The sequence below is a fragment of the Vanessa tameamea genome, chromosome 7 (assembly GCF_037043105.1).
Source record: "Vanessa tameamea isolate UH-Manoa-2023 chromosome 7, ilVanTame1 primary haplotype, whole genome shotgun sequence".
Lineage (NCBI taxonomy): Eukaryota > Metazoa > Arthropoda > Insecta > Lepidoptera > Nymphalidae > Vanessa > Vanessa tameamea.
The window spans coordinates 6912170-6936711 of NC_087315.1; the positions used below are offsets into that span (position 1 = coordinate 6912170).

The window sequence follows — 24542 nt, forward strand, 5'->3', positions numbered from 1 at the left end:
GTGTAAAATTCTTAAAATATAGATGTTCATATGTGTGAAGACAATGACGATACGTTAACTCCGGCTTTCGTCTCTGTGTGGTTGTGTTACATAATCAAGCTATTTTAAATTTGGTCTGCTAATATCTCGACTAAGGGCGTATAATAGTTTTATTGTATAATCTTATATGCCAATATGATAAAAGATTGTACAATTCATTGATATACAAAGATGAATATTTATTACTTTATGAAATATAGAAAAGATTATCACAAATAAGATAAACGACTGACCTTTCGATACATCGTGTTCAAACACAACTATAATATATTGGTTAACATTTAATGTTGAAATAAAACATGTGTATTAAATTTAGATATGTTATTATTTATTTCTTTAAATTCCTTGTGATCGAAAATTTTGAAATTTAACATTGATGTATTGAATGGCGAGATTACGCTATTAGTGCTGTCATGCATCGTACGAATAAATTATAATATAAATGACACTATTATGTATCAATTTGCTTCTGTTATGTAATAATTGGTAGCAAATTAGATTATTAGTACATAACTGTAAAACTGTAGTAATATATGATGCAAACTCGACTGTAGTGTTTTTGGTTCACAGGAATTGGAACGCAACACAAACCAGCCCGAGCTAAACACCATAGCTACATACTACTTCGACGGACAGGGCAAAGCACTCAGGCCGATGGTGACTACACTTATGGCAAGAGCTGTCAACTACCATGTATATGGAGAAAACAGGTAAGGAACATTTGACATGATATTGCATGTACACTATGTTTCTTATCAATTCGGATACAAGCCGGTGGTGTGTTAAATTTTGGGAAGGGCAAGTATAATACGCAATTCCGAAATATAGGTATTTTTTTTGCAATTCTCAAAGTAGTAGGAGAAATCGTTAAATATAATTTTATTAATGGAACGCATTTTAGTTTAGTACTTTTGTAATCTTTACTCAAAGTGAGCAAGATATGATCACCCGGTTTTATATTGTAGACGGATAACCCCCACTATTGGTGAAGTGGATTGAGGGCGATGCTAAGAACAAGTCTGAAATAAAGTATCAATTAAAAACCAGAGTTATAATACTATACGTAGTATAAGTATTTGTGGTGAATGATTGCAAGTTTTCTTACTTGAATTATTTATATGTGACTTTTCGTATTTACGTTTTATTTAATTGCTTATCGTTGTTTTCAGCAGCTAAGGCTTAGCGCGCCATTCACTCTAATGTTGGTTGCTAAATTATACGAATGAATTCTGTGATTGAGGTCAGGAGTTCAATGTCTCTAACCCAGACTTTGAAGGTGAAAAAGGGGACACAATTGTTTGTCCTCTTTTCGCACTAGACATTTTATTGTTTATTTTCATTACATTTGTTTCCATATACAAATGAAATTTGTATCTTTAAATATATGCTTACATCTTGACAAAAATATGTGAGAAGAAAATGTTTGCTGCTTTACTTAAATCTGGAATAAAATAAGTCTGATAATAATATTTTTTTTATTGGATATATAATAATAGTACAATATATTGCATAGAGAAATTTTCAGCGTTTTCCTTATTTTTAATAGTTATGTTAAATCTAACATTTATATTGAATGTTCAATATGTAAATAGATTCCTTGAATGCACATTTTAATGCAGCTAGGACTTGTTGTTTTGTTTTAAATTGTTAAGCGTATAAAGTACATCGTCCTTCATGATGTTGTTAGTTCTCTGGAATTCCTTAAAGATAAGACTTAAGGAATTCAGTACAGAAGTAATAAATCTCCTAATTATGCAGTATGTTCACGTCGCCACTATGATTCGCCGCGGACTGCCCTATACACTTTGAGAATATGTAAGGAACATGATAAGTGCGATGCGTGCGCACTGGTTGCGTGTAGAATTATTTATAATCGTATAAATAATAACACCATTGTGTTCCATAATACATCAGGGAGGCTGTCATCTTCGTTCAATACTTAGTACACTCAATATTTACATACTTTTAATTGTATCAACTAAGCTAAGCTAGATTGGTGCAGACTGTAGCGCTTTCGAAATGAGTTATAAGTTTGTAGAAGTATATTGTTGTATTTTTATATATCTTCATTGGACCTACAATAATTTACTACATTATCTATTATATTAAACTCCTAAAAGAAAAGTGAAATCACGTAGAGGTCGTAAGAACTGACTGATGTTTTTTTTACTAAACGCATCTATCAATACCAAAGAGAGATTTTAGCGATTTAATTATTCGTATTGCGGGGAATGCCTAGCGCATCACTAAAATGATTCACAACGAAGGGTGACGTCAGGCACATGGTACAAGTCTACAAAATTCCAAAAAATTTTTAGGAAATCAAATAAAAGGCAAATTAATGTTTGCAATCACCAAAATACATGCAAATATCATTAAAATTCTTTTAAATTGCTACTTAAGGATATGGATACAATTACGTAATGTTTTCTCAACTAGCTTAAAGCAATAATATCACTTTTAAACACGTCTAAAATTAAACGGTTTATTGACATTATTGCCAAAATAAATAATTCATTGAAATATACATTGTAAATATGAACTATTAAATATTGTAAATATGAACGATTATATCATTGAATGATTACTTCTTTGATCATATTCCTTACAGACTTAACGTTTTTTTTTTCATGACAAAATCGTTTAAATTAATTTTAAAAAAAAAAACCTCAAAAATTAAGAGGATTCCTTAGTCAAGCAGTGAGACAATTACAGGATGTTAGGGACTTCACTTTTTTTTAACTTTTTATATTTTATTACTAATAAATAAAACATCCATATTAATTTATAATATAATTTAAACCACAACAATTTCTCAATATTGTGCAATATTTTTATATGTTTGCATTTACCTAATTTCATTAAGTTAATTGGTGGACTATCTTAAATTTGAAATTTAAATACTCGTTCGTTTCACCAGTGCCCTACTGCCAACTCAGCGGCAAGTGGCCATGATTAGTGAGATGATCCACTCTGCTTCATTGATCCACGATGACGTCATCGATCAGAGCGACTTCCGACGTGGGAAGCCCTCCGTCAACGTGCTCTGGAACCACAAAAAGGTATGTGTCAATTATCTCACCGTCCGATTGCGCAATTCCATCACTCACAAGTGCAACAATGAAACGATATTATCTTAAGGTCTACACGATTAATGCATGACTTATCTGATTCGTATGAATGATGTGAGCTTCACGAATAGTATGAAGTATTAATCATTACACAAACGCTTTTATATAACTTGATTTTTTTAAATATATGTCATAACTACGTTAATATATGTCTATACTATATGTCTATTTAATCGAATTTAAGATACATACATATTTAAATCGAACTAGGCTTAAAATAATATATTTTTAAATAATAAATCAATCACGTACATATATTTGTGTTTTCCGTACAACATTAAATATGGAAAGATCGTTCAAGATACATTCCTAGTTATAGTTCTTTGTCTTGGAATAACCCAAAAATACCTGCTATTTATGTATGTATAGAGCGTCGTTCCCATTAAGAATCAAATGGTATGAATGACGTCTTTGATATAATGATATGTGTGTTAAGTCGGTTGCTAAGGTGGATCTTTAAACAATTGCTCAGCAAACATATATATACTAACTACATACAGCGCATAGTTTCGAAAATATATTATTTAAATAAATAATACTGAGACTATAACGATTATGTATGTCAAAGTCAAAAATCTTTATTCATTATAGAAGTGTTTACACTTGCTTATTGATAGTCAAAAATCTACCACCGGTTCGGAATTTAACACCTCGGACCTGAGAAGAACCGGCGAAAGAAACTCAGCGGGATATTTTTCTATTTTTTTTTCCATTTTGCATGTACAATAATAATTATATTTTAGTTATTTGAAACAGCCTGGAGGCGATCATTTCATTCGCAAGGTGTGCAGTCAATTGTTGTAATATCCTTTAGCACAAACACTCTTTAACTATTCTTTTGAATTTTATAATTGACTAATTTGGAACGTTTTCTGGGATCCTGTTGTAAAAACGTATACATTGCCCAAAAAAGAGTTACTAACCCTGTGTAACCGGGTACTTGGAGTAACAAGTTTATTCTTGTTCCTAGTGTTAATAGAATGTACGTCACAATTTCTGGGAAAATCATTTATGTTTTTGCGTACATACATAACATTATCAAAAACGAATTGAAAAGCGACAGTCATTATTTTAATTTCTTTAAATTTACCTCTTAACGAATCTTTTGGGCCCAGGTTATAAATTGCACGAATAGCCCTCTTCTGCAGTACAAAAATGGAATTAATGTCAGCTGCCTTACCCCAGAGTTGGATGCCATACGACATTATACTGTGGAAATAACTGAAATACACAAGGCGAGCGGTATCCACATCAGTCAAGAGTAATTATTTTACCGCATAGGCTGCAGAGCTGAGTCTATTCGCCAATTTATTTATATGGGGGCCCCATTGGAGCTTAGAGTCTATTGTCATACCAAGGAACTCTGTTGATTCTAAAACATCTAATGCTTCCCCGTTTAAAAGTACACTCGTTTTGACACATCTTACATTGGGAGTAGTGAATTTAATACATTTTATCTTTTTACCATTTAACATTAAATTAATAACACTAAACCAATTTACTATTTCAGAGAGAGCATTGTTCACATCGTCATATATTGAAAGACGTCTTTTTATTTTAAAAATTAAAGACGTATCATCAGCAAACGATACTATCTCGAGTTTATCACCTAGGTAATGTGGCTGGTCATTTATATAAAGAAGGAAGAGAAATGGTCCAATAATTGATCCTTGAGGGACCCCCATAGTAACTGGAGACCCGGGAGATCTCTTTCCATTTACATCAACCCTCTGAATCCGATTGCTCAGATACGAAATCAGAAGACTGAGTGCAGTGTCCCTAATTCCATAATGACGTAGTTTTCTGACCAAAGTTTCATGTTGCACACAATCAAAGGCCTTAGATAAATCACAAAATATCTCTAAGGCATCCTGTGACTCCTCCCAGGCCTTGTAAATATTTTTAACGAGCTCAACACCAGCGGCAGTTGTCGAGCGACCCCTATGATATGTTCGAGGTAAATATTCGTTTCAAAAAGACTTGTGTTATTACTGACATGTATAAATAATGTCAATATTTTCTAAGCTTAAATTTTTCGATATAACTTAATTTTTTGTACTTACTCGTACAATTCTTAAATGAGGGCTGATGATAAATCTCTTATGGCTCGGGCACTTTCATATCTCGATTCCTTGCCATCTCGGAATACTTTTACGATGAGTGTACATAATCTCAAAACCGTTTTACTTGTCCTTATTCTATAAGGTAATGTCCTACAATGTTTTCTATATCCGCTCCAATCGAGGTTTCAGTACGATAGAACTAAAAAAATTGGAAAAGTATCACGATTTCGCTCAAATATCATTAACATATATTGACATAACAATATTTAAGTTTACATACATATACTTACTCATTATCTAACCATTTTATGAGTAAATATTAAAATTTGAGGAATGGTCATGTCCAATTAAAATTAATGTAGAAAGTGGGTTTTAACGTGAAGTACGTTATTTGTAGATCGGAATGAGGAAATCATCTAATAATCTATTCTATCAAAGATATTTCTGCGTACCCAAAGATAACAAAATAAAAAATTGATCGTCATAGCATCGCTGTATCAAAATTAAAGAGAGTTAAAGAATTTAGATCATTAAGTCACGTTCAGGTTCTTGTCCTACATAAAAAAAGAATAATACAAATTGTGGGAAGTAGTCCGCATCGCTTACACCTAACGATATAGACAGACGATGCTACCTTTCACTAACACATTTATAAGAAAGAGACAGACATAGTGACGGAGGTGTATAGTGGCTTCGTACGTAAACAACACGATACGTAGTGAGCCGCGAGAGGTGGTCAGTTGAGATTCGAGATGCCAGCGAGGGGCCGAAAGCTGACGACCTCCGGTGAAAGTGCCCTGCGGCCCGCGGCCTGCGGCCTCACGTTTTATAATTTTTGATTTCGCCTCGTTTATACTTCATCATTTAATGTTGTATCGCTTCAAATATTAACCCATGAATTATAGAAATATATGCGCCTTTTATGACGTAGTTACTGGTACCTACGCTAAGAATTGTGTTATTTGAATATAATTTTTGTTTCGAAAATAAACCTTATTATTAAATGTATTATCTATAAACAATAGACCAATACATTATCTTTCTTATATATCATCTATTAAAATTCTATCTTCTCAGAAAAATCAGTAAGATTTGTTTATAAATAACGAATAAAAAAGTTTTCAATGTGTCATATCATATGTAAACTGTAGATCAACTCTTGATTACAAATCATTCATAATTTTTTTGGGGTCAGATAACTTGCTATTTGTGTAATATATATTAGAACCAAAAGTATACGAGAGCATCGTACGTATTTATAAATTCTGTATTGTGTAATATTTCCCCCTTACATGAATATATTTGTCAAACGTATTATGGTCATTAGTTTTCTCAAGGTAGTTTTCGTAAGTCTTTGCACAATATTATTATTATTATTTTATAATACTATTCTGATAACATATTGTAATGATGACTTGTAAATTACAAATATATACTTTATAAAGACTTTTTTGTATTTATAAAATAACTAGACCCCGTATCGGCTTCATGTAGGTTCAATAAGGGTCTATATACAACTTTTAGATATAAGAACAACACAAAAAATTCGTCATCGTTCCGCATTAAAATCCGTTTCGTAGCTCTAAGCGTATAGACGGCGGGAAGCGATACTGTTTTTACTATGTAGAGATAAAACAAAATCGCAGACACTTCGGCGTCAACTCCCTAAGCGCCGCCAACTATTTTATTTAAAATATGCGTTTTATTATCAAGCTTTCAATATTATTTCTTCTACTTTTATGTCTGCAAAATCAATCTCAATCTCTATTTTGGGCTGGCCAAAGATATTACAATCAAATTTCGTGTTTATTTGATATCATATTAGTAGTAGTTTTTGATTAATTGAATTGATATATTTTTATATCAATTACAAATATCTATTGTGAAAGTGGCTGGCGTCTTTCGGTATATATTATACTGACAAGGGATGGGCAGAGGAGACTACTTATCATCCGGGACTTTGTTTTATCGTCTATCTTCTTACTATAAACGAAGCTTTAATATATACTTTTACATTATTTTTAAAAATAGTATACGCCCTCTTTATTTCAAATCATTATCATTATTTAATAAGAGCATCATATTAAAATCGTCGAGTTTTTAATAGTATAATAAATATATTTAAATGGTCCAATTACAAAAACGGTCGATTGAAAACAAGTAACGTAACCCGTGCAACAAGAGCCCGCAGAGAGATTGTAAATTCATATCTTACTATGTTATTAATACTACTTGTATGCATTGCGCGTTTTTGTCCGTCCTTCACATATAAAGCACTAAATGTCCATTACATCTTCCGGCGATGTGATACTTAACATTAAGCACATATAAATATTTTATTAGTATGCAGTATATGTAATTACATAAATCCATCATTACAATTAAATACAACCTTCAGCCGTCGGTAGTTAAATTGTTGTTAAAATTTTACTTTTTATAGAACCTTCTTGCTAGTGTCACTCAAATGCAAGAATTAACATTAAGATTATTTACCATTTATGCAATAGATAAAATTGAAAAATATAAACATTCTAAACTTGAAGAAATTAAAAATTTTAAATTAATAAATAATAATCATCAAAAACATTGCATAAACTGAACATTACACTATGTAATTGTAATATTATATTACGTTTTTAAAGTAAAGAATATCCTGAATTAAAAATATATTAATAATGGATTATGAAGTCAAAACAATAAAAATAGATTTTTATAATTCAGCAACATCTAAGAATTTTATTATATGTACCTACTTAAATTTAGCATATATGCCTTGTCTTAGTGATGGCTTTGTGTATTAAGGTGTGTCTGTTTGATTTAAACGTTAATGATCTTATTACTATGGCCATACATGTGACATGGGTATGTGTTCTTACGACATTTGGAGATTAATTACTTAATTTACATTATTATACGTCCAACGCAATGTTTATTGTATCAATAAAAAAAGAGACTAATGTGCAGAAAATTATTCACGTCCAACATATAAATTGTTTTTTTTACTAAACAAAGATTTATTCGTTTAGTTACAAACTTAGTAAAGAATTGACTGAATGTATTTATCTCATTATAATCAAACTATTCTTGTAAGAATGGTTTGTGATAATGAAAATATTATGAAGTTTAAAGCCACGGTTATTGACTTTGATTTTTTGTTAAGCCCATTCTATTGTTCTGCTTCAAATATATGTTCTACAAATGCTTTGTAACGTGTGCATAATCGTCCGCGACAATAGGAGCGGTTGTCAAGGATGCGAAATACAACGTCAGCGTCTAATATAATTGGCGATTCCTATCATTTCTGCGACCATTGTTCAGAATAAGTCTCGTAAGTTATTGTTCGCTGGACTTCGAAGTCGTCGCCGTAGAACTGCAAGTTTTAATCAGGACCGTACGCGTCTGGAATATTTATATATTCTTTATATTATTAAATAGCTTCGACTACAGTGCCTATTGTCCTATACTCCTGGGAATCTTTGCTACAGGAAAAACTAGTTTTCTTAAACTTGGAATTTATTGTCTAGTATTGGCCATAAAGTTTTTTAACTGATCTAGAGGCAAAAATTACATAAACTACACACATTGTTGTCAAGTCAAATAACTTTGTCGTAGTAACAACTAATATTGACCATACCACCGCTTTTTATGGCTATGATAGTTATCCGGCAGACTATTTCAAATTAACGCTTACGACATTGTTCTCACGTTTAAGTTGAATAGATATTTTTTTTTCAAATTTTAAATAAATGTTTAATAAGTAAATTAAGGTAGGCGTATTTTATATAAGAATTTGTGTCACTTTAATATGTATGTCGTGGTATACACCTGGTATAGACGTGCTATACGTGTTTTGAATAAGGTAATTAATAAAAACCATTGACAAGGACGACGAAATAATAAAGACTAAAACAATAGTTATCTTACTTAAACTTTATATAATCTATGTTTATTGTGTTATGTTCAAAAAAATCTACAGAACCCAACAACTATACTAAAGAAATAAACAACTGTTAAGGTAAAAAATATTTTAATTGTGATTTACTTTGCACGTTAACAGACGGTCCAATTATTATGATTTTTAGTTTTTTTTATTTCTCGTAATTCATTTTAGTATGTTGTAATCGCGAAGAATTGGCGCGAGTATATTTTCTCTTCAGCCCTTTATCTTATGACCGTTTAAATAAATTCTCTTTTTCCTCCAAGAGTACTGAGTAATCATTACTAATTACAGTCTGTCACTTTTTTTACACCTCATTTTATTTCATAATAACAATTCGTGTAATTCAACTTCGGAGTTTCTTTTATGAAATCGCAGTATGTTTAAATGAAAATTGGATAAAATTATCATAATTAGGAAATAGTTATATGCTTTAAATATTTAGCTCTAGAACTTTCAAAAATATTATGATTTTTTTATTATATTTATTTTATTTGCATTTAGTGTCACAATTTTTAATAAAATTTGTAACAGCTAAATGATCAAACAAATTGAAAGTGTTATTTAAAATAACCTATTGAATTATTGTCACTAAACTTCTGTGCTTTGGAGACGATACATAGAAACCACAGAAACATACATAAAAGTATATGAATAAAACTCATAAGAAAGTATATAAAAATACACTACATATGTACTCGAATGTACGAATTATTTTAAATTCACGTCATTGTTGAATGTGACAATGTTACAACATTATTTCGAAAGGAAAAGTAAAGTTCAAAGGATTTTATCGAAATACGTAGCACGGCAGATTTTGTGAATTTTATATGATTTTATTACATTTATTTTAAGATACAACATAAATATTTGGTATTGTTTTTATGGTTTTAAAAACTGTTTATGTTCACAAGTTCAACAGTTGCACACTTTTTGTTTCCTAGACGTTTCTTATTCAGAAATCTTATCATAATACACGTCTGAGAAATTAAGATAGACAAGTCATTCGAACAGGTTTCTAATGTAAATAAAAACGTAAACCTAACACTTTCTATTGAAATACCGTATGACATGAGTTTCCGTCGAAAGCAAAATTCGTTCAACACTTTCATCTGACCTGCCTCTGTTTAATTATGGGCGAAGTTAAACTGGTCTTCATAACAGTACCGCGTGGCTCGAGCGGATATGTGGGTCGACCGTCGTCACTCGTTCTTCTATTGATAAAATCCAAAACATTGTCAGTCGAATAAGGTACACATTAAATTGTTAGTACCGTTTCATTCAAACAACTGTAAAGATTAATTTAATTCGATATTTATTTAATGCAATTTTATACATATATATGATATTAGTCGCGCTTACTGTTGGTATATAATAATAATAGATTATATGTAATAAAGATATTTTGCTTATAGATGTAATGAATGCACAAAGTAACCAAATTTCTATTAAGACACGTGCCACTTCGTCATCTAGGCAGGTGTGTTGAAACGATGGCCCACTCGTTGGCTACTAATCGCCACAGCATGCCTGCATGTTGCAATCACTGGACAAACCACTCACTCGATGCGAAATACTTCGATCGACATTAATTCGAATAAATCTTGATCATTCCAATACAACATGTTTAAGATTACAGTGTAGTACCAGTTCTACTAAATGTTAGATCTTGTCATATAATTTACTGTGTCTAAGATGTATTTAGAGTTAAAACGTAGATTGAAACTAAATCGCTATAAATATATGGGATATTGTTATGTTAACTATATTATTAATTTCAACAAAACTTCCGACTCGACAACAACTAAAAAAAAAGAGTTCATATTTTTAAAATTAATTAGATTTATATATGTAAAAAATATTATTTGGCATTCAATTATTTCCGTAATAATGTTTTATATGTGTAAATTGTTAATGTTAATCTGTGTGGACGGTTCATTATTTCGCAGTAGAACATCGTAGACTAATATTATGACTATAAAATCATATATTTGTAAAATCACTCGATGGGGAACGTAATTGGATGAATATTGAATATCATAATTATGGAATGCGACTTTTTTTTGAACACCTATAATAACGTTAAAACTGATGATGTACTGATATTTGTGCAATCTGAGAGCTATAATAAAACATGGCAGATACTATGAAATAAATTAATGTTTTTCAAGAGAATTCTAAATAGAAAAGTTGTCGGTTAGTGGTAGACTATTAAGAGGGGATTCAAGGCCGTCCGCGTGACATACATTCATCCCACCACATTCACCTTCCGTCCGCCACCTGCCCACCACCACTGTCAAGGCTGCCTTGCGAAAGAACACTTCAACTATATACACGCGAAGAACTCAGTTTACGCGAGACCCACTTGTGAAAAATTCATTTCGCAATTTACCATTGAATAGATTATTCTGATCATGTCAATATCGTTTTCAAGTTCACAAACGTTATGGCGCAATCTTAAATATTTAAATGATAGAGTATAGTTAAATACGCGTCATAATATTCATAAATATTGAAAATCTAGCGGCGAACTAATCGACCTTAAGTCGATTAAGAATTAGCTCAACATGTTGAGACAGATTTAAGGAAAAAAAAGCGACTTTTGATTCGTATAAAACGTTGGACACACTTGCATAAGAAGTTGTCGGTGTAAATGAGTTGCAAATAGAAATTCAAACGCATACGGAATACAGTTGGCGTGAAATCGTAGAGATTTTTCTGGTAAATTATTCATGTGGCGATGAGTATACTTTCGAACACTTCGCTAGAAAGCCTTTCACTCTTAATCTCTTCCGTATGCATGTATGACGAGCAAATTATTTATTGCAAACAATCATTTTTTAATTTTATATAAAACTACTTTAATTAAGTTTCATTTGTATATACCACATCTTTGTATTTATTTGGTACAAGCCATTATAGGTTGTCTGTAAGTTTACGAAATATACCGTTATGATGAGATTAAATATACAGACTGTTTTTTTTTTTTATTGATTTTGTAGTAAAAGTTTCGCGTATCTGTCAGCGGCGATGGAGCGTACGTATAACGGATATGTTTTTAGTTCGGATAGCGGCTGAAAGTGTGTTAATATGTATGTACAGTCAGGGTAAGAAAAGGTTCGTCACCTTAAGATCTATTTTCGTGTGCTCAGTATGAGCGATAACCTGTTTTACCGATTGAGTATGACATTTATGTAATGTCATCATAAGTCGCATCTAGCAAAGAGTATAATAGCGTTTAAAAGCTATAATAATAATAAGAAAAAGCCGTCAAATGGGATGACAATTACCAACTTTTCACGAAACCTCATAGCCCTTCGTGAATGCTCGTGTAACATCGGAGATTAGGACATTATCTTGTCTCTTATAAAAGAGAGTGCATAGTAGTAAACCTACTTCCTACTAATATAAATATATATAATTATCATATTATAAACACTTAAAGTTTGTGTGTATGGATCTGGCTGATTTCTCTGAGGTATGGATGTATGTTTGTTACTCTTTCACGTTAAAATTACTGAACGAATTTGGATAAAGTTTTGCACACAGATAGAATATGTACTGGAATAACATATTTGACACTTTTTATCCCGGGAAAACATAAAATCTTTCGGGAACGCGGGTGAAACCGCAGGACGGAAGAAGTAAATAAAATAGTAAAAATAAATAGTAATTATGGTAAAATTTATTCATTTAAACAAATCTTATTTATTTTCTTAAAAACGAGTATATCGATTCGTTTCAATCACAGCTTGTAGTCGCTGTCGCATTGATCCAACAAGGCGAGAGCATGTGTATGTCGGTTCCTCTGAAGCTCTCCCAAACACTTCGGCAATGTTCTAAGACAGCTGCTTTGGTTCTGTCGTTATTATTTATCCACCGCTGCACCATCAAACCCCATAGATTTTCGATAGGGTTTATATCCGCCGCTTTTGCAGGCCAAGGAATCACCACCACTTCCCGGTGCCGATGGAACCACTCATCATACGTTACGTCATTACATAAACCGTCACTCAAAATAACGGCCGAATATTATTACAAGCGTTTTTATTCTAATTGCTGTAAAATTGCAAGATATTGCAAGAAAATACATGACACTGACAGATTTTGACAATTCAGTAGAAGATATAAAATCTAATTTAAATATTGTAATGACTAATTAGGCCATTAAAAAGGTTTCATGTTGATATGACACTAGACGTAGTCCAAAGATGTTACAATATTTTGAACCAAGTTATCATACTATGATAGTTTAATTTTATATGCAGTTGTCTGTTTAGTGCTTTAGTTTCAAAAGGTACTAAAAGTTTACGACTTGATAAAGGAATGAATTTGAAAACTGACGAAAGTTTTCTTACTCTGACTGTACATGATTTACTCGACGAAGCACGAACGACACGCGCCACCACCGTCCGCTGCCGCATCACTGACCGTTCCCGTCAGCGATCCCGTTGCCCACGTATACTTTAATACCATAAAATGTCTTACATCTATCTAATATTCTGACTAAGTAAGAATGAAGTTTCACAACGATTACTTTTCTCCCTTGCCCTGATAATTGTAAACAATATTTATACCCTTATCGGATGATCTTACTTTGAAATTATTCTCAAAATTTGTTACGAACAAATTGTTGAACGTTGTATTGAATGTACCGTTCGTGTGGCTTTGTTTCCCAATAACCGAGTTCTACGAGTGCTTGGGTAAACGTCAAAAGGTCACAAGGTTCAAGGACATATTGCTTCGTCGTTTGACCGCTGACGTTATAGGTTAAGTGGATGCGGTGATAGTGAAGCCGACAATTTCGAGATCATTGACGTAGACGTGCAGATTTAGGTCATATGAGAAAAAAATATCTTCAACTGACTGTCCTGATTATTCATATAACATTTACCTATTTTGATTTGATTTAGAAATAAAATGGCTACAGTTATCGTAATAAACCGAGTCCTGTTGCTAAGCTGTCATTGGTTTTCATAATTTTGTTACATTTTTTCGGGCAGGTTAGTTGCTACACTTAGCTTTTTCTTTCGTTTTACATGAGCTCGAATTGTATTTTTATATTTACTTTAGCAAATAGTAGCGACCCGCCCCGGCTTCGCACGGGTGCAATGCTGATACTAAATATAATTTTCAGTCATTAGACAATACAAACCGCTAAGTCCCTGCATTTTAAATCTGTAATATCTTCGAAAATATTCATTAAAATTACATACTGTAAAGGGCCATATTGATCTAAATGTATTTATTTACAACATCACTTCAGAAACCTCTAAAATTATTAGTGTTCCTCTACTATATTGTGCAAGTATTATCCATCGATAAAAATGTATTTCTAACTCATCGGGTCCTAAGAATTTTTGATTGGCGGCGAGTTAAAGCAATATATGCATATACTATCTCATCTCTCCCTAAATAACTTAGTTATTCCGTGTTGTACTCGTTTTGTTGTTCGTTGTCTGTTATTCGCATTTGTTGTATAGCCAAAGATAACTTACACTTTAGCATTGAGAGTTAGTCAGACAGACAGACAGTCATAAAAGGTTGCCAAATTTAATTTATTGCAGTGTTTTGAGCTGACCCTAAAGGGCAACGCGTATGATCATTTATGCAAATTATGCGTCGAGTTCTTAAAGTAAGTTTGCAATTAAATATCGAAATGTATGCGTGCTGTTTACGTTCAAACACAGACTTCCTCCGCAACCTACACAGACTAGGATATTAGACCGATTATAATTACTTCAAAAATATATATTTCGAAAAAAGTTTTACTTTACAAATAAAATCCCTCGTGGACTGGTCCTTCAAATAGATCCGGGACTCCACTTCAAATACTTATTTCAGAAAGTCAATACATTGAATACTTATTTATAAAAAAAAATCTGATATAAAAGATTAAAAAAATATATCGAAGTGAGAATTAGGAATTCAAATAAAGTGAGATTCATTGTATAAACATTATACAAATGTTAATGCAATAAAAAGTCTGAATCATAGATATTAATGTGCATAATTTTGAAATAATTTTCGGCAAACTTTCACCTTATGTACATTTTTGTAAGAAAGTATTTAATAGGCACCTAAAACGTATAATAAATACAATTTTTTTAGAATATTATTTCGTACAATAATATTTGTGACGTTATTATATTCTGTTACTCGGTGTATGTTTAGATAGTAAATCACGAATCCAAGGACAAACAATCGGTCTCAACCGGTAAGCGGCTAAAACATCAAATGGTAGTATAAAATGAACGTGTATTCGTTCCGACGTTCTTCACGGTCGCACCCAGGTTTATATATAGGTGTATCGAAGCCGGTCAATGGATGTAGGCTAACCAGTGTCCAGTGTTTGTTAATGGACAGTGTGTTTCCGAAAGCCGGGTGCCGAGTCACCGGCCGAGCGTCCGGCGAAACGCCCGCTCTGTATTAGTATGCGACGGCACCACGACTTTCTACACATTCTTGGTGGCAGTCGGAGAAATGAGCGCCACCGTTGTACAGAATAATCATTGATAGTATAATTTAATCTAATGACTTCAGTATCTATTTTGGCCTCTGTTTTTTTACTATTAGACGTATGTTTAAATAGAACTTTGTATATGATTTTAATAAAATCCTGTTTATTTATTTGTTAATTTTATGGTACATTTTTGCAAGTATATTATTAATTAAATTCACACACACACATATATATATACACATGTGTATATAATGCAGACATGTGTATGTTATACTTTTCTTAGCAAATATTTATGAATTATTTTTTATAAGTACATTGAAATCTCAGGATATTGTCACTGAATTTAAATACGTAGTTAATCATGAAATTATCACATTTGACTGGTAATGGGTGATAAAATAGTTTAAGATATATTGTTACGGCAATAACTTTTATGATAACGCTCTTTAGTAGAGACTGTAAGCTTACGCTGAGCTAAATGATTATCTTTTTAATATAATTCTTACCACCTAAGACTATAAAGTATCGTATTTAAATTACATACGTTAATTATATATTAAATGTGTTCTGTATCTTCTTGGTTTGCAATAAATATATAATAAAACAATGAATTAATAATTTATTTTTCTATATTTCAGGTGGCGATGGCCGGCGACTTCATCCTCGCTGTGGCGTCGATGATGATAGCTCGCTTACGAAGTGACGAGGTCACTCTTGTACTCAGTCAGGTACTTACAAACAAAATGTTATGACATTTTTTTAGGCTCCATCGCATGCAAACAATCTTATAAGTTCGCTACGTATCTGAATATTCATTCATTGCAAAACTGATCTCGTCGTTTCACAAATCATTACACTACTTAAACACGAAAAATGCTATTTAAGGAACAAATTAACTGACCTAAACCTAGATTAAATAATTGCTTTATAAATAAAAAAAAACCTTTTACTTGTCAAGTTATTTAAAAATAATTAATGGTATATACGCTTGTAAATTATTTCTTTTTTATTAAATCATATTTCCTCTTGCGTATATAATATAGTAGGCTTTACCTCCTGAACTCTTCTAGCGCTATTAAATCATTATATTGCGATGCATCCTGTTCACGCACATTAAAGCTGTGAAGACATTTATCGCTTTTTTATTGAGCATAGTTATTTATTTTTGTTTCGTTCGTATTGCCTAAGTTGGCAATTTCAATGTTACGATAATTAATGAGCATATAAATTATTGTTAGCAAATTAAGAATGCAAACGTATATTTTTCCTAACCCTCATTTTCAGGGTATCCTGGATAATTTAAAAAAAGCTGATCAGTGTCTTCTATGTTCCACGAGAGTTATCTGATTGAAATTGTTATTTGTGTGACGTTCCTAGCTTGGTCCTAGGTTCCATTGGAATTTGACTAAACGATTTTTAAAGTTTTATTCCGTTTTTATAAAAATTAGGTAATAAAAATAATACTGTTATTCTATAGGATTCATTGTAGTCTTAAAACATTGCAATGTTTATTTTATATATTTCAGTTTTTTATATTATTATATAGCACTAAGGTTGGGCAGAAATGTATCTGCCGTAGTCATGAGGCCATTTTTATTAATTTACTTTACTTAAGAAGTACATATTATACACACATCTGCACCAAAACTCACATAATATAACGATTACATATTTTACGATAATACGAGTTACTGTAATATATTATAAAAAAATAATATTTTATTTAATTCAGGTGGTCACAGATTTGGTCCAAGGAGAATTCATGCAGCTCGGCAGCAAGGAGACTGAGAACGAACGGTTTGCGCACTACTTAACAAAAACGTATAGAAAAACTGCATCGCTCATCGCTAATTCTGTTAAAGCGGTAAATATGCAGAACTATTACAGAATTTCCAAAAAATAAATAAAAAATGTCATTGGTTGATAAGTAATTGTAATATATTTAATTAATGGTCATTGTTCCAGGTGGCACTCCTGAGTGGTGCCGACGAAAATACTTGTGAGCTTGCATTCCAGTACGGAAGGAACCTCGGTCTGTCTTTCCAGCTGGTAGACGATTTGCTGGACTTCGTTTCCTCCGCACAGGCTATGGGTAAACCCACCGCTGCTGATCTGAGACTCGGATTGGCCACTGCGCCTGTCCTGTTCGCGTGTGAAAAGGTATTTAAGTTTTTTTTTTTGTTTACTTCAGATATCCAAATTTTCCAAGTATCAAAATACTGGATTATCTTTACTTCTTTCAGTTCAGATCGTCTAATTGAGCACAAACAAAATATTTATAGTTTTTGATTTTCAATGTCAAGTCTTATACTTTATGATTGATATAATGACATTAGCGATTTATATACATATGTTTGTTAACTGACGAACAGAAAAAGAAACTTCTATGTAATATCAAATTCAACAAAGAGTGCTGATGTAAATCCCCTTATCGTTAGTAAAAAGTGAGTGGGTGCGGCAAGATATATTGACAATCTGATTACTTATGAATGAAGTGCTCGCTCAATATTTTATACGTATATTACACGTAAACGGTTGTGACATGACAATGTTAGAAGGTTATCTTAGGACAACGCCCTAATGCTGCTGCACTTTGTTATACGCAGTCAGGGGTAGGATGTCGTTTCTATTATGGTAACAGAAATAAAAAGCTACGACTGTACCTTGGATGATTTACATTATCTTAGACGTTAAATAATACGTTTGGATCAAATTGGATATTTTGCAATAAAATTATTTACTCAATTAGACAATCATAGACGTGTTTATATTATATTTGACGATAAAACGAGTGAAAGTAGCTTAGAAATCGTTTCCACTTCGCAAACTAAAAATACAGACATCAAAACTAGATGCGCAGCGCAGCATGTTATCCGACTAAACTGAACCATTAAAACTTCCAGTACCCAGAGCTAAACCCGATGATAATGAGGAGGTTCCAAGAGGCGGGCGACGTGGAGAAGGCGTTCGAGCTCGTGCACAAGTCGCGCGGGTTGGAGCAGACGCGCTTCCTGGCGCGCAAGCACGGCGTGGAGGCGGCGCGGCTGGCGGCCGAGCTCGCCGACTCGCCCTACCAGAAGGGGCTCGTGGTCACCACCGACCTCGTGCTCAACAGGATCAAGTAGACGCCGCGTCTCCGCTCCACGCGACATCGAAAGGCATTCACGGTTCTCGGCCGGCGTGTATATATATCGTATCGTCTGCGTGTTCGGCATCGAACCTCTTTCGTCGACAACGCTTCGGAGTACTTTCCTCACATGTGCGGTCGTCGTCGGGTGAACTTCTAAGTGCTCTCGAAGTGGAAACGTATTACCCGTGACCTTTAAACGGTTAAAGGTTCGAAAGACGTAGTACAGAATTTTGGATACCTTTTAGAAGGTAAAATGACGTTAAAAGTTATAATATGAATAAGATATGAGTGTGTGGGTTAGTTGTGTTTGGACACTGTGGTGATGTGTGCGTGTGTAGAGTGTCAAGTGTGTGAGATGATATGTTAATAGAGAGGTCGTAGATATTTTTCGTCGAGTGCTAGACGGCGAATCGAGTTGGAGGTCATATGTAAATCGAACACTCGACGCCGAGTTCACACGATGTGAATGATTTATTTATTTAATGTGTAATTTTCTTATTATTTGTTACAAATATATTCTTCCCTCACTTATGTGACCTGATTTACTTTAAGTTTCCTTTGGATGTCATGTTCATCGTAAACTGCATGCGACCGATACAAGCCACTAGACTAGCGTGTTTGTGACTACTCGTTACCAAATATCGCTGTACATAAGTGTACAATATCATGCTCAACTTTAAATTAAAAGCAGGTCTACTTATATAACGTAGACGAATTTGTATATAGATATAATATGCTAGTTATATACGTCCATGTTTTATTCTTCGTTTTTGTGCAATTCTTCTGTTTAAGTATAGCGTTATAAATACCTGCGTGACTGCAGTTCGAAACATGTTCACGTTTAAAACAGCGATACATTTCCCAACTATCTGGCTATGTCATTTTAATTTGCACGTTGTAAATACTGAGTCATTGGATAAGTTACCCGCGTTCTCTTCGAAACCAATTACCTCAAACTCTTTAGTTTACACGCGCGTAGTAGAGGTGTACATGTATGTTCTTATATAGTATTAATTTGATAGTCTTGTACGAATGTGCACGACGTTGATGAGGCGACGTTGTCAATAACGCTTAAGTAACGAAAATAAATAAAAAAACGGCTATTTTAGCTGTTGATTGTAAATAATACGATGACATAAAAATTATTCAGAAATTACGAAAGAAAGTTTAAAGATCATTGTATAAAAGTAATATTTCATTTTACATAAATAATTATTAGCTATTTTGAAGATAAGCCGACTTAATGACTAAAAGTAAAAATATTAAAATACAAAGGGATATATAATTACATACCTGTTACGATTTATTAAAATATTCTATTAAAATGTATAATTATAATGTTATTAGTAATTACGTATTCTTTTATTTTAGTCATTGTGTCAGCCACGCGTTGGGTACTACAGATGATATATGTACATTGTAATGTTAAATGGGAGTCAATGAATTTTATTTACATATGTATGTGTAGTCATATTCATAGCTTTTATTGATTGTAAATATTATTTTATTAACTTTGTAAAATGGTAAATCACGAATAATTTTATAAACATTACTTAAAAAATATTGTTTTATTTTAATATTCCTCGTTATTTACTCAATATATATATTTTTTTTAATTATAAGATGCCGTGCTTCTTTACCGTAGTTTCTGCCACATAAACATTGCTTGTTTTCGTTCCACTAATTTGCTGTCGGCGCAGTGTCAAAATGGCACGGAAAGAATTTGATAGACTTTTTCGAACGACCGCTTGATGTAAGATTCCAACTTTTCTTGAAAATGCTTTTATGAGTGGAATAGTTCTCAACCGCTATGGTGGTTGACTAATGTACCAATAATTATTTTTGGCTCATACCACAAACTCGCATCCTTCATGTTATGGTCCAATCTAGAAAATACTGATCTTAGAGGAAAATAATTTTTATAAAAATATCACCGTTTTCAAATTCTTTCAAAATTTTTCATCTTTGAATCGATTTTACGCTTGCACATTTTTATCGATAGTTTACAATAAAACTATTAATTATTTATTATAATAACTACATAATATATGAAATGGCCCAGTGGTTAGAACGCGTACATCTTAACTGATGATTGCGGGTTCAAACCCAGGCAAGTACCACTGAATTTTCATGTGCTTAATTTGTGTATACAATTCATCTCAAGCTCAGCGTTGAAGGAAACCATCGTGAGGAAACCTGCATTTGTCTAATTTCAACTAAATTCTGCCACATGTGAATCCACCAATCCGCATTGGAGCCGCGTGGTGGAATATGCTCCTAAACTTCTCCTCAAATGGAGAGGAGGCCTTAGCCCAGCAGTGGGAAATTTACAGGCTGTTAGTTTTTTATATGAAATTAGCGTTTTGTCGTACTGACCACTTTGATCTGAAATATTTCCTCTTTGGTTAAGAATTCTAAATTCAAATTTATGAATTAAATTAGCTGGTACATTTGAGTTTCGAAAACAGTCATTCATTTGTTTTTTCTTTGGCGTCGCTTTACAATGGAAAACATGAAATATCGGTATATATTTACGAGTAGTTACGAGTTCTACCGTGGCACCAGAACTACAGAAACAGCTCGAAGGATTAATGATGTGTATGGCGCTGTTGTCGCAAAAGAAAGCACGGTACGTTTTTGGTGTCAACGTTTTCGTTCTGGAAATTTCGACCTTCAGAAACAACCACGTGGACGGCCGGAGACCAAAGTGGAAAATGTAGAATTAAGGGGCCTATATGAGCTAAATGCAAGTTTTATAATGCAAAAAAGTATATGATCCAATGCAGTAAACCAAATGAAAAAAATATATGATAATCTTCAGGATACATGCTAGTTATTTGTTATTTCTGAAAACATGATGTAATTAATTTGGTACGATAGAAAAAAATCACAGTTACCTCTAAAAAAATCTTTTAATAAATAATAACTATACTTATATACATTCCATAATTCTGGTTTTTTGTCAGATTATTCTACAAGCAATATACTACTATGCCACTGTGTCACTTTTTTAGTAAAATCAATAGATTTTTTTTAAAATCAGATATTCTTATTTTCGAACAAAATGCGTACGCATGTGTGCGTAAACGCCGTGTACAACTGTACAACAGACATTGCCGGCCTGATGCTATACAAACGTATCGATCTTTTCGCGGCATAATTACGTTACGAGATATTTTTTTGTAATTTTAATTGCAAATTCATTGTTTCAAATACATACTTTTATAATTAATAAAAATATAATTACTAACATATATTTATTTTTTACAGAATAAAGAAAGTCGAAAACAATAACACCGAAGCTATTTATATTGCGTAAGAGTTTAATTTTATCGATTTTGTTTATAATAGGAATTAAAGTTATGTATGAACTAATTTTAATAATAAAAAAAGGAAAGTCGTAACAAAAAAAAATGTAATTGTTGTGAACCAGAGAACTAGAATATTTAGAAGTGTCATTTGTACGTAATTCAAAAATTTTAATTTTTTTGTAACGTCCGCCATATTGGATTGCATGTGGCAGCAATTCATGAATCGTGCATTGTCATCGAGACTAAATATGTGTGTCAACTTTCAGCTCCATAGCTTCAGTGGAAGTGGGTGTAATATTGATTGCAAGATTCCAGGACATATGTACATACATTCATACATACAAGTGAAATTAAATAAAAGATTTTAATAAAAAAATTAACACTAAATGTTTTTTTTGTAGTACCAAATATAAATAAAAATATTTTAAGTTTAATTAAATCAGTTTTATTTTTTAATTATTTTCGAATAATAGTCAAAAGCAATACAAATAATTCTAATATCCTATCTATTTTTATGAGATTTATGATTAAACCTAGTTAACGAATAATTCAACCAAATCGACTTGACAACATTTTTTTCTAGTAAATATTTAGATGTTTTTTTTTTTAAATTGAATATATATTTTTTCTTTGTGAACTGATAGTAATAAAACGCAATATGTTACCCCAAAAACAAACACTACGCTATATGTTACCCAGCGGTTACTACACTACAGATTTCGAACACTTACGATTTTATTATATAAATAGATTATCAAACATTTATAAAATGTTAATAATTGGTATGTTTTAATATTTAGTATAAGAACTAATTTAGATATAATAATATAAATAAAAGAAAAAAAAGGTTAAAACTAACTGTCTATTTTATTGTATACAAAATATAAATAAAAATATTGTAAGTTTAATTGAATCTGTTTTATTTTATAATCATTTGTTAACTAACATCGAAAGAAATAAAAACAATTCTGTTGTCCTTATCTATTTTTTATGAGATTTATGATTGATCTTACTTCGCTCGGTTTGGCGCCATCTATTAGAATATTTGGGCGTAACCTTGTTACCTCGCTTAACCATTAGTTCACGGGCTTGCCGCTTTTGTCGATTTTGTAAGTGTGTGCGTGCGATTCTCAAGGGCACTTAGCTCTTGTAGTCCTAAAGGCTATTGTTGAAGCGGATTCATCATAAAGCACAGGCTACGGAGTAAGTGATAAAACTGTATTAATCCACTTGAAGTAAATCGGGAAAGTAAAAAGCTTGAACGTTGGGTACCTCATGAATTGAGTGAATCGAACTTGCAAACACGCGTCGACTGCTATGTTACTTTGCTCAACCGACGAAATTTTAAATCGAATCATTACATGTGATGAAAAATGGATATTGTACGATAATCGGAAGCGCTCGTCGCAATAACTGAACCCTGAAGACCCAGCCAATACCTGCCTGTTTACTAAATCAACGTTATAAAATAAATATATCTAGTTAATATTTCTTTAATAAGCGCGTTTCCTTTATTTATTTATCAATATAACACCCTTGCGAAGCCGGACTGGAGTGCTAGTGAGATATAATTCTCCTATAAATTATAAATATAGTCAATCAGCAAATAAAAAAAAACAATGTAGAAATTAGATGTTACTCCGGCGGGCGCCACGAGATCGCTTTCGCATGCTAACGTGACTTGAATTCATCAGACAAATCAAATCAGTGAAGGTACTTAAATTCATTCTTAATAAAATTGTTAAAGGTAAACGTTTCTCTTATTTAAATAGCACTTATGACCACATTCGTAATTTAGCCAAAACCATCATAATTATAATATGCAAATAACGTTGCATTGTGATAGAAAATATATCTTTGAGGAATTTAGAAAGTGACAAAGGAGCCCCGAGACATTCATAATAAAATATAGTGTATAATATATAAAATATAAAATAATAATAATAAAATAACATAATAATAATTGAGAAACATTAAATGTTGAAAATAAAAATAATAATAAAATAACTTACTTAAAAACCTGCTCTGTTTGAAGCTAACGCAAACGAAATCTAGAGCATAAGCTGCTTTAAATAAATACAATAGACATTTCTACTCTATCATACTATATGAATACAATACAATGTGTCGTGTTTGCGGATATCGACCGGCCCGCGCCTGGTACCGCTAGGACGAAGCGAATGCCTTCTGAAAAATGACATGAAAAATTTAATCACCCTTTCAATAGGAACAGGCAACATTGATAATCTTCCCATGGAGCATGTACTTCTATTTAATATGCTTTTTATATTTGATTTGTGATGTAAGTATATAGTTAAAATTGTGTTTTCAAAATTTTATTACAAGTTTAAGAATTGCTAATTTTATCAGTCAAAATGCATTAAATACGTATATCATCTTATAAGATAATTGATGAATATGATGGGAAGGTAATTAAAATACACACCAGAATACAGAACATAGTTTTA

At 32.2% G+C, this 24542-nt stretch overlaps 2 protein-coding genes across 2 annotated transcripts in view; both read left to right on the plus strand.

The window, feature by feature from the left end:
• Positions 1 to 20023, plus strand: part of LOC113401143 (all trans-polyprenyl-diphosphate synthase PDSS1) — a 34644-nt gene extending 14621 nt beyond the window's left edge. The window contains exons 3-8 of the mRNA XM_026640905.2: positions 610 to 749; positions 2960 to 3101; positions 16272 to 16361; positions 17366 to 17497; positions 17599 to 17793; positions 18537 to 20023. Of these exons, the coding sequence (XP_026496690.1) occupies positions 610 to 749; positions 2960 to 3101; positions 16272 to 16361; positions 17366 to 17497; positions 17599 to 17793; positions 18537 to 18758 (921 nt within the window). The 3' untranslated portion in view covers positions 18759 to 20023. The remainder of the gene's footprint in view (positions 1 to 609; positions 750 to 2959; positions 3102 to 16271; positions 16362 to 17365; positions 17498 to 17598; positions 17794 to 18536) is intronic.
• The window catches only part of LOC113401217 (signal recognition particle 19 kDa protein), a 232267-nt gene that overhangs the window by 41553 nt on the left and 166172 nt on the right, over positions 1 to 24542 (plus strand). The window lies entirely within an intron of this gene.